This window comes from Brassica oleracea, chromosome C7 (assembly GCF_000695525.1).
Source record: "Brassica oleracea var. oleracea cultivar TO1000 chromosome C7, BOL, whole genome shotgun sequence".
NCBI classification, from domain to species: Eukaryota; Viridiplantae; Streptophyta; class Magnoliopsida; order Brassicales; family Brassicaceae; genus Brassica; species Brassica oleracea.
Genome location: NC_027754.1, coordinates 36,003,359 through 36,015,316, shown reverse-complemented (window position 1 = coordinate 36,015,316; position 11,958 = coordinate 36,003,359). Strand labels below are relative to the sequence as shown.

Sequence of the window (11,958 nt, the reverse complement as noted above, 5' to 3'; positions counted from 1 at the left end):
GATGTTAAAATGGGTTTCAACGGGTTTTAAGTTGGTTTTTAATAAGGGAAAGTATATTTTTCGATTTAATCTTTTTTATATATTTTTTTTTAATTTGTGTTTTTGTAATCATATTTGTGTTTAATATTAATTTAATTTAATATAACTTTTAGTAATCAGTGAAGAGAAATTATGTGTTTAATATTAATTTATTCAAATCAACAAAGCACGTAATCTTAAAAATAGGGTTTAATGAGGTTTAATTAGATTTTTAATAGAAAGAAATATTCATATCAATACATTTAATTTAACGGGTTTTAAATAGGTTATTTGATTTAAAAATATTTATTAAATATGATTTTACTTAAAGTTAATGAAGTTCATATTAACCCATTTACACACACACATATCTATATATATATATTAGAATAAATACTAAAAACTAAAAAATTTAAACCTTTTTAGAAAAATTGTTCGATTTTCGGCGTGGTTGAGTTTGATATTGGTTTTCGGATGTAACACTTAAAGAACCGTTCAAATATATAAACCAGGTTTAATAGAGTATTAGATTTTGATTTTCGGGTCGATTCCGAATCGGATTTTTTGGTACAAATATTCTTAACTAATTATGTTAGGTAAATATTAAGAAAATATAATATGTTGCAACCTTTAAGAATAAAATTTAAAAATAATTTCTGAAATGTATATGCCATAAGTATATAGTTATGCAACGTGATATATTTAATATAGTTACCAAAATTATACTAAATTAAATTAATATTAAACATAAATATAATTTAAAAACATAAATGTAAAAATTAAATTTTTCAAAAAAACTTAACAAAAAATATACCCGCCCTAAAAAGGACGGGTCAGAATCTAGTACCATCTTAAGAAACAAACGGAAAGCTTGGACATGTTTTTAAAACTGTGTTATAATCTATTGAAAAAAGCAGCCAGCTTTTGGAACGTTGCATATATCTTGGCTACTTTTTATAATGTGTATATATATCATAGTTACTTTATAAAACACTTGTACAATATGAGAAAATAGGTGATGTGAGAAACCTTAATTACGAGAAGTGATTCCAGTTATCACATTGTATACCACTTTAAACGTCTATAGATAATCAATAGACGTTTAAACGTCTATATAATGATACCATAAACCGTCACTTGATTATCTATAGACGTTTTTTAAAACATTTTTTACATTTTGATATGTAAATGATGTAGAATGATACATTTTACAGTTTAATATCTTACATATAGAATACAAATATACAATGAACATAGGCCGTGTTTAATTACAATCACGGAAAAATACATAAAATGGCCAATTAAGTATTAGAAAAACTAAAATACTAATCACAGAATGAAAAAGGGTAAAATTCTCTTTGTCGATGAGCATAGCATCATAAACTGAATTTAAATAAAAATATAAACATTTCAATCTACATATGGCTTATCTCATCGGGCTGACCTGTAAGCGAAATTTGTATTTCTTCAAGTGATAATCCTTTCGTTTCCGGAACGAGCAGCCAAATAAAAAGCAACGCTCCTCCTCCGATAGCCCCGAATATGTAAAATGTTCCTATATATATATATAACCCAATAATCTTATTATTATATATAATTATATAAACCAATAAACTTATTAATTTATTTAACTTTGTTCCAAAGATCATACCTTGAGTGCTCCATTCGAATAGAAAGTTGAAAGCGTAAGTGACGATGGAACTACTTGACCATGAGGCTAACGTAACTAAACTCCCTGCTGTTACTTTTATATTTATTGGAAATATCTGCATATATACAAACGTCATACAGTAATATTATGAGATTTATTTACAAAATGGTATACATTTTTTTTAAAAAAGTTTGAGATAAGTCATGTATACCTCTGACATTATTACCCAAGGGAGGCCTCCCACGCCTATTGCATAAGTTGCAATATACAGCTGGCAAGAAAGAATAACATCAATGTTTATTTGTTTGTACTACGTTTTATTCGTATAGGACGGTGTGAAAGTTGAACAAATGTTATACCGTAACGCAGATAAACGTGAATACTGGAGTTAGTTCTGGAAGTAATTGCATTTTCTGCTCATACCAAACATACAAAAGCATTGGTTCAGAATTGAATATATGACCAAAAAAACATATATATAAAAACGTAAATAACCTGTAATGCGAAAGCGAGTCCAAGAAGCATGCTAGTTATGGTCATCCCACAGGCAGAAGTCTATATTGTCCGAATTGTAATAAAATATTAGACAACTTTCATTTTTTTAATGTTGATAAATGATTGCGTAATTAGAAAGAAAAAAACTCACCAACAAGAGGGGCCGTCTGCCCCATTTATCTACAAGAATTAGACCAATCATTGCTTTTGGTATCTGCGAATAGCCACAAATGTCATTCAATGCTAAGAACAGTACAAACAAATGGAAATTGTAACTATATATATAGAGAATTTCTTAGTTTAAAAAATTCATTGAAGTTTGATTGTTTAACCCCCAAAATGTCAATAAAATCACAAACATCCCAATAACTTAGTAGTTGAATAAAGAGTAGAAAAAATAGTTTGATTTCATAAACGTAGTATTAGTGTAGTTCATAAAGCATTTGAAAAAGAAATGTGTATACTTACCATGAATAGGCCTAACATCGTAGATCCAATGGCAACCGAAAAACCTGTTTCAAAACTAATTGTTAAAGAAAACAAAATTGAAAGTAACTTAATGGCATCATCATGCAAAATATATAAGAAATTGATTGGTAGAAGAAATATGAGCATCTTGAAAAGAAAAAAAAATACAGAATCCCTTGGGGTTTAAAATTTCTATGCAAATACAAATAGACAGAATGCTACCCTGTGTGTATATAAAACATAATCTTACCAGCTTTTCTAAAAATGGTACTTGCATACGAGATTACAGCAGCACTTCCTGAGAACTGTTGTATTAACATTAGCCCGATTCCTACCTGAGTAATAAAAATGATGTGCAGATAAATGTAACCATGTATAGTCAGGAAATTAATTTATATACTTATTTTTACAACATATATTAACACTGTACCACGAGAGTATGTCTATACTTTCTCTGGAACAAATCAGAAAAGCTCGACTTTGAATCACTTTCTACCATTCTGGTCATAAGCTAAAAACAAAACAAAAATCATTCAGACTCTACATTATCTCTATGTCAAGTAATGAATATACATTTAAAACCTATGATACAATAACATTGTAAAAACTCACTTGAATCTCTGAAGCTTCATGTGAAATATCAGCATCTCTCCCTCTAAGCCGAAGCAGTGAATTTTCTAGTTCTTTTTCCGTACCAACTTTTGCCTTCGAAAATTGAAATAGTTTAATTAAGGTTCTTCTATTTCTTCTCATGGTTAGTAGATTCTATAACGGGTTTTACTAAGAAATATAAAAATTAACCAACCAGCCATCTTGGGGATTCTGGTACAAAGAATAAACCGATTGCTTGAATGACGCATGGTAAAGCACCTAAACCGGGAATATAGTAGATTTTTGTCAGGTAATTTGTACACTTATAACCACTTTCTTTTGTATTTGAACATCACCACCACATTGATTCTGTGATGAAATAATAACTGATTTTACCTAGTAAAGCCATCATCCTCCAGTCCAAGAAATTCCCGCAAAAATAAACCATGGAGACTCCAGCGTTTTGAAGAAGCTAATAGTTAGTCACACGATAATTTAAAAGGGTTAGTGGACTCACAATAAAGTTAAAATTTCTTCAAGTTCTGAAATATGATTTACGATTGACACTTTCCGATTATACAAACAAATATAAATATTATGGTGGTATTTGGATTAGGTTTGTATATATTTAGATGATGGGTCAGACTAATTTTGGATCATATCAATAAAAAATTAGTCAAACAATTTCGTCATGTTTGGGTTGAGATAGCGTATACGTTCAGTTTTTAAGTTTTGATATCGAGTTTCAATTAAAAACTCATTATTAGTTTTAAATGTTTTACTTCTATACTCTCTCTATATATATATATATTTTTTTCAGAAATACTTTTACTTAGTTTTGGTGAAATACATTTTTATATTATTTAAGAGAGCGCATATATATCCCCATAAAACCACAACTGATTTTATTTTTGTTTAGTTTTATATTGTTTGCTCATATCGGTGAGTAAAGTTATCAAACTAAAGTCAAACTTTATTTTATGTTGGCTGATATGCTTTTCTTTTCTTTGTCGGCCTTCATTATATTTTCTATAGCTAAGTATTAATGGTTTGGAAAAGAAAGAAAACAAAATTACCTGATTTGAAAAGGTAAATGTACCGCGAACATGTTTTGGCGTAATTTCGGCTATGTAGACAGGTACCTGCTCCATGTATAATATAAGTATTTTAAATTTTAAATCGATATATATATACGTAATAAATAAACAGCAACGCAACTTGTTTACAAGTTAAATATATATAAACTATAGTATTAAAGTATCAGTAAGTAGTTAACAAGTTAATTACCACATAGCTAATCAAGCCGATTCCTATCCCTGATGATATTCTTCCAAAGTCCAGCCACAACACATCCTTTCATGTTCCAGGCATGCAAACAAAACACTATTTAATTGTTGGATTTATTTAACCACAAGCTAAATTGTTTGGTTATTTTTAAGAAATAATGACTTCACAGCACAGACATATGTTTGTGGTTATAAATCTTTTAATACCTTAGCGAACGCGATGGATAGCCAACCAGTGATGCAGAGGATATTGGACACCCACATTGTCTTTAAATCATGAAAGCAGAAAAAAATGTTATTGGTAGGAAACAAAATAACATTTCTAGTTGGAAAAGAAAATGTATGTTTTCTTTCTTAAATGGTTAAAACTAAAATATGATATTATCAAATTCTACTAGACATAAAACTGTAAGATTATGAAAGGGTAGAAATATATTTACTCCTCTTCTTCCTAGCATGATCGCCATTTTACCGCTGAACAGCGCACCGACTGCAGCTCCCAACGTGCAGAATGAGCCAAATGCTGAAAACTGAAGAATTTCAGGTTAATCCAATGATAAATCGCAAAAGTTGATGAGTAGGTTTGTTTAAGTGGGATATTAGTTACTAAAATTAGAAAACTAACACATGTTAAGTTTTTTTCAAAAAAAAAACACATGCTAAGTATTCATATCAATTATTATTTTAAATAACTGAAAGTTAAAAACATGATTGTTTGAATGGTAATAAAACCAAAAATGGAATGATTTGATGTTTTACAAATATTTTTTTGTTCGTGAATGTCAATGTTTTTTTTGAAAGCAATGTCAATGTTCATATATGTAATAATATGAAGTAAAGGCATTTGCATTTCAGTATATTTTAAACGTCTAATACTGTAGAGGATAGAGTATTTATATATATTATTTTGAATGATTTCGATAAGTCCACGTATACGGTACCTTATATATATATATATATTAATATTATACAAAAAATCATATTTATTATTTTTCGTTGGGTTGTCATATATATTACGATTAAAAATTATCTTTTAAATTTAAAAGTGAACCACACGTAATAAACTCCACTATTTGGGATAACGACGTTATATCATTTTCTTCATTTGAATTGAAGGTTAACTATTTCAGTTAGAATGAATAAAGAAGTAAATAATACGGAGTTAAAATTAAAAAAAAAAAAAAAAAAAGACATGTTAACCTGATGCAGTTGTACTTATCTATGTAAGAATCTAGTATGAATATGTCACTCTTAATCTCTGCTAATCAGTACTTTATGATTAATTTAATCTCAATATTCGCTTATCAAAATAGAATAACAGATAGGCATACTTCTGCAATAGAAAGGCCCATGTCTTGCATAATTCCTATCTCAGCACCTGAGGTATAACCAACCTGCAAAAACCATTAAAGAAAAACAATTAAACAAATATACATAGGCTCGAATGGTAAAAGCAGTTCAAGCGGGACATATCAAACAAGACAAGTGCAGATCAAACGGGACAAGTGCAGATCAAGCGGATCATGCAGGAGAGAAGCAGATCAAGCCGATCAAATAATTTATTATAACTTATGAATGACAAAATCAGTTCAAAACTATAGATCATATATTAAAACAATAAAAATTACACCTAGATATCTAAACAAATATCTTAGATGTTATAGAATCGGTCGAAATGCCTGTAAATGTTTTATAAAATACTTATACTTCTTTTATTTTCTTTTTAGGTGATCAAGATTTTATTGAGAGAACCAGGAGGTTACACTAATACTTAACTTTTGGTTAAATTTACCAAATTATTTGAAACAGTAATTAGTCATGAAAATTATTTGATCGTACAACTCAATAAATACACGTTTTCGGTTAAGATTACATTTAAAATTGTCTTCTCTCAATAGATTTACAAAATTTCAATCATTTACCTATATATTAACTATTTTAAAATATAAAAAAAAATATTAACTACTTACCCTTGTCGATATTTATGTAGGAAAATTTATATTTTTTTCCTTTGAAAATGTTGTGTTTTGTTGGCGATTGAACGTCATGCTTATAATTTTAAAACAACACAAACAATATTAGTGTAAACTATATAGTTTGAGCTAATCATTGTATATTATTTATAAAATCAGATAAATATATTTTAAAGTTAAGTGTTTATAACAAAATTATTATTATCAAAAAGAAAAAAAAAAACAGATCAACACCACCAAATGTTAGCGGATGAGCTTTTTTCACGACAAGACAAAAATATTGAAGTAAAGGATATATAGATAGGATCATGGCACGTAAATGACGTAACCAATACATATTACACACTAGTTTTAGTTTCTACTAGTAAGATAATTAGCCCAATTTCTAAAGGCCACGAGTTCGATCCTTATAGGGGGAGCTTTTAAGTAACTTTTTATTATAATTTTGGTTCCACAAACACTGTTACTCTTTCAGTTTTGTTTAAGCATAGTATTTACCGATTGTAATATATAAATTTGTAAAAGAAAAGAGCAAGCAAAGTAAGATGATAACTTACAGCAACACCAAAGGAAAAGGAGCCGCATACGGCGACAAAAGTGCTGAGGATAACACAGGCAGTAATACGACAGTCTGAAGTGTCGTTTAGGTTCTTCAGCTTGAGAAGCCCTTCCTCCATACTTCTTTCTTCTTCGACCACCATCATAAACACATGTAGTGTAAAACAGAATTTCTAGAAAGCTACAGAGAGAGAGGGTAAGAAAAAAGAGGGGAGAGAGAGAGGCGTATGCTTTGTTTTGTCAAAGTGGGCTTCATATATAAGGAGAGGTGTGGTCACAAAGTATTATTCCTTCCATATAGTAATTATGTTTATTTTCTACTCTTAAATGGACATTTTTTTAAAAAATGGACTTGGATTAGAATGCTGATGCGGATGTGTCGATGTGAGATTTTTTATAAGAAAAATTCAAGTCAAATTTTCTTCATTTATATGTTGTATCGATTTTTTTTTTACTGAGAATTGAAAAACAATACAGCTATTTGTTTTTATCATTATATAATCATACATGCGTGATTCGATGAATTATTTTTGACATGTCGCACATAACGATTGAACATTAATTTGTTCTTCTTCTTATTTTGTTACCAAACCTATGAAAAATGTTTCCGTTATTGAGAATAGATAGTTAATTTTTTCAAAAACAATTCATCATGGGTTGTATCTAAAGAAAATAAATATAATTTGTTTTATGTAATTGTATACCAATCATACCGTATTTTATAATAGTACTTACTAATAGCGGTACAGAGAATGTCCAGAGCCGAGGAGAACCATTGCATTTGCATTAACCCATATTTTTTGGGTTTGGCTACATTTACCACTCAAAGGTAACAACTAACTAGAAACTATTTAACTGCCTAGCTACTTCTCATATAAATTTTTACTAGTTGATTTTACCGTGTTCATGTACCGCTATAAATATTATAAAATAAATACATTTAATAATTTATTAATATTTTATTTTTAATTTTTAATTTTTAATTTTTAATTATTCTATTATTTATGTTGTAATCAATATGAATGGTTTTAAATAACATTATGTTATTTAAATTAGACAGATAATTTTGGATGTATAATATCTCGACTGTTTGGTTATTATTTGGATATATTAGATAACATTTACTTTTCCGATTTAACTATAATATTTTTGTTGTATAACTTAAAATTTTGATTAATTTTGTTATTTTGATGTAGTTTGATTCTTGTCTTAGATTTGTAAACAAATTTTAACAAGATTATGTATAGTTTATATGTTGTTTTGAAAATCAAATAGTAAAAGTAAACTAAAGTGTTGACGATTCAAAGTTACATAAATAAATATAACAATGATAGTCTTTTGAAACCTTATGCATATATATAAGTTATACAAAATACTTAATTATAATAGTTGGTTAATATATTTATTATATTATTTGAAAAATTCATATTTATTTGTAATATGTTGAGCCGTTTTATAATTTATATGTATAAAAATATTACTATAAATAAAAATATATTATTTTTAATTTAATTTTTTGACTTTGTATAAAAAATTTGAATTGGTCTAGTTACTCATTTTGTGGGTATATTGTGTTACATATATTTCGTCAAATTAATGTATAAATGTTTCTATTAATTAGGTACGATTGGTAAGAAATTTCGCTTTAGACTTTGCCTTTAGAAATATGGCTGTAGAGAATTTAGTTTTAAAAGTTGTGGATTTTATTTTAAAAAGTTTAAAAGCCTGACTGACATCAAAAGCTTTAGTAATTTAGTATATGTTAATTTGGAAAAATAAAATTATAAAAATAAAGTGATGATAGGTACAAAGTTACATAAAAACATAACCTATAAATTTTAAAAGGGAAGATTATTTTTTTACTTTAATATCAAGATTATTTTTATGAAATTTCCTTTTTATGAAATCGCGTTATATATAAAAAAATATATTCATCTTAAATTTTATTAATATTTTATTTATCACATATGTTATTTGAGAAATATAAAAGGGAACTTCAATAAAAAAAGAAAGATTAAATTAAATTTTATTCATTAAAGATATCTTAATTTAGGTTATTTAAATTTTTTTTTGTCAACCAAAATATTTTGTAATAATTTGAGAAGTAGATTGATTTAAATAAAATGCTTAATACTTTTAAAATATATATTATGTTGTTTAAGATTATCTTTTAAAAGGGAATATTATTTCTTTACTTTAAAATCAAGATTATTTTGTGAACTTTCCTTGTTATGAATTACACTATATATAAAAAAAAGATATTTTCATTTTTAAAATTTATATATTTTCTTTATTATATTGGTTATTTGAAAAAATAAAGAAAGGGGGAACTAAATAAAAAAGGAAAAAATAAAATAAATATTTAAAAATGATAATTAGATATATTTAATTCATTAAAAGTATCATCGTAATCAACCACCGTGAGAGTTAATGTGATAATTAGTTATTATTTAATGTTTAACTAGATGTTTTCCCGCATTTGCGTGTTTAATAATTTTTAAAAAATATATAAATAGATATAGTATCAATTCAAAAATCATTCAAAATAAAATTATTTTCATGCTTTTGAAATATTTAATAATTAATTAAATATTAAAAAAATTATGATGAAATTTTTATGTTAAATATATTTTATTACGTAAAATAAACTTTAAATCATTCATATATAAATAAAAATATATAAATATATTTATTTTAAAATATTATGATGTAGAATATTTTTAGATAATATAATATATAATCTTTTTAGATAATAATGATTATCAAATTAATGAAATTCATTTTTAATGTATAAGTAATTATATATTAACAAATCTAATCTAATTATTTATTAAGGGTAATAAAGACTTTAAACACTCTAAACTTTAACGTGAGAACGAAAATAATTACTACAAATAATAGTATACAAATATTTTTGAATCTTTGCCAACTTTTTGAGAAACTATCACAATGATTGATATTGATTGTCCTAAAAATATAATTGGTTTAATATTACGAAGCCAAATATAATATAAACATATATATAATATTTTAATATTACTAAATAAAATATAAATTTAACTATGATACATTCTCAAAACAATGATAAATTATCAGCTAAATCACTATAATTATTTATTAAAATTAATAATTAAGCATAAAATATGTCTAAAACTAAAACTATGGGTAGCATAACAAATTAACAAATTCACTTCTCAAATAATATGATAAATAATATAATAGATAGATATGTTAGAAGTTTTTTTTTAATAATTAAGCAATTTAATGTTAGTCCTATGCTGTTACTATGATGTTAAGATCTATAAACCTGTTACCATCTAGGAATGGAACCGCCTGAGTAGTTGGCCTTTCAACTCTTCAGACTTTAGCCATGCTGCTTAGTTTCATTTATGAAATATTAGAAGATTAAATATAAAAAGGCCAAGGCCGACGATATATTTCGTATTTCGTACGGATGAACTATAATATTGAATGCTTTGTTTTTCTTCGGTAAACCTATTGAATGCCCTTTCATTCAAGGTTTCGTTGTATTGGCGAAAGAATGTAATATCATGATATAAAATAATCCCAGTTAATTACAAATATAATGATTTTTAACGTTAAAACTCCTTAACTAAGTTTGTTTTGGGAAAAAACCTCGTATTTAACAAAAAAAATCCTCAAACTAAATTTATTTAATGAATTAAACCCTATCAGATCATAATTACCATTACTACTGGTAAATCTTTAGTCTAGAGATTTCTAGATTAAGTAAATATAATTGAGGGATTTTACCATTAACAATCTAAAAAATCAAAAAAATTCAAAATTTAATAAAATTATCTAAATATTAGTAATTTAAATTTTCAAAATTAGTATTTTTAATTTTTTTTTGTAAATATATGAGTTTAATATGTTTTTAACACCAACATTATATGTATAAATTAAAAATATAAAAACCCAGAAAATATAATAAAAATTATCTAAAGATTTACCTATAATAAATTTACTAAAAGATTAAAAAAATTAAAAACAAGAAAATATAATAAAAAATTATATCTTATCTAAGAAAAATGTAATAATAAATCTTTAGATAATTTTTATTATATTTTATGGGTTTTACATTTTTAATTTACACATATATAATGTTGATGTTAAAAACACATCAAACTCATATATTTAAAAAAAATGAAAATGTTAATTTTGAAAATTTAAGATAATATTTAAAAATACTACTAATTTTTAGATAATATTATAAAATTTTGATTTTTATTTTATTTTTTTGATTTTTAATGGTAAAACCCACAACTATCTTTATTTAATGTAGAAACCCGTAAACTAAAAATTTATCGGTAGTAAGGGTAATTATGACCGGCTAGGGTTTAATTCATTAAATAAAGTTAGTTTGAGAGTTTTTTCGTTAAATAATTATAGTTTGGGGTTTTTTTTTCAAAATAATTTTAACGGTTAAAATCTTTTTATATCCTAGAAATTAAGATATACTTAAATTTTTTACTTGTTAAATTTTCGTCCTGCTGTCATATTAAAAAAAAAACTCGAAAATACATTACCGTCCAACTATCCCCCGTGCATAAAAGGACATCACTTATTATACCCAAACTAATAATACTGTTTTAAATAATAAGAAATTAAGTTTTTTTTTGTTCAAAAGAAATTAAGTTTTTTATAAACTCATTATTAGTTAATGTCTTATTGACATCAACTAGTTAGAATCCACCATGTTATCTGACTATAAAAGTCATAACACTACAAGAAAAATGCGTTTTTATAGCGGACGAATAACGCTATGTAACGATACGATAGCGGTTTTTGAAGCGCTGTATCATCGCCCGTCATAATAGGTAAATGACATTACATAGCGGTTTTTAGCGTTGCTATTTTTTCTTCCGCTACAATAGCGCTTTTCAATATGCAATTA

The 11,958-nt window shown here is 25.9% G+C and overlaps 1 protein-coding gene across 1 annotated transcript; it reads right to left on the bottom strand.

Annotated features, from left to right (window-relative positions):
- Positions 1-1,201: 1,201 nt before the first annotated feature.
- LOC106301317 (sugar transporter ERD6-like 17) lies at positions 1,202-7,276 on the bottom strand. The gene is made up of 18 exons (XM_013737682.1): positions 7,040-7,276; positions 5,841-5,903; positions 4,950-5,039; positions 4,717-4,776; positions 4,511-4,576; positions 4,300-4,365; positions 3,620-3,695; positions 3,438-3,502; positions 3,245-3,337; positions 3,063-3,143; positions 2,883-2,967; positions 2,633-2,676; positions 2,316-2,378; positions 2,165-2,224; positions 2,029-2,082; positions 1,881-1,940; positions 1,670-1,784; positions 1,202-1,573 (listed from the first exon to the last, which is right to left on the bottom strand). Exons 1-18 carry the CDS (start codon positions 7,184-7,186, stop codon positions 1,434-1,436), a joined length of 1,428 nt encoding a protein of 475 aa, XP_013593136.1. The 5' UTR covers positions 7,187-7,276; the 3' UTR covers positions 1,202-1,433.
- Between the last annotated feature and the right edge of the window lie 4,682 nt (positions 7,277-11,958).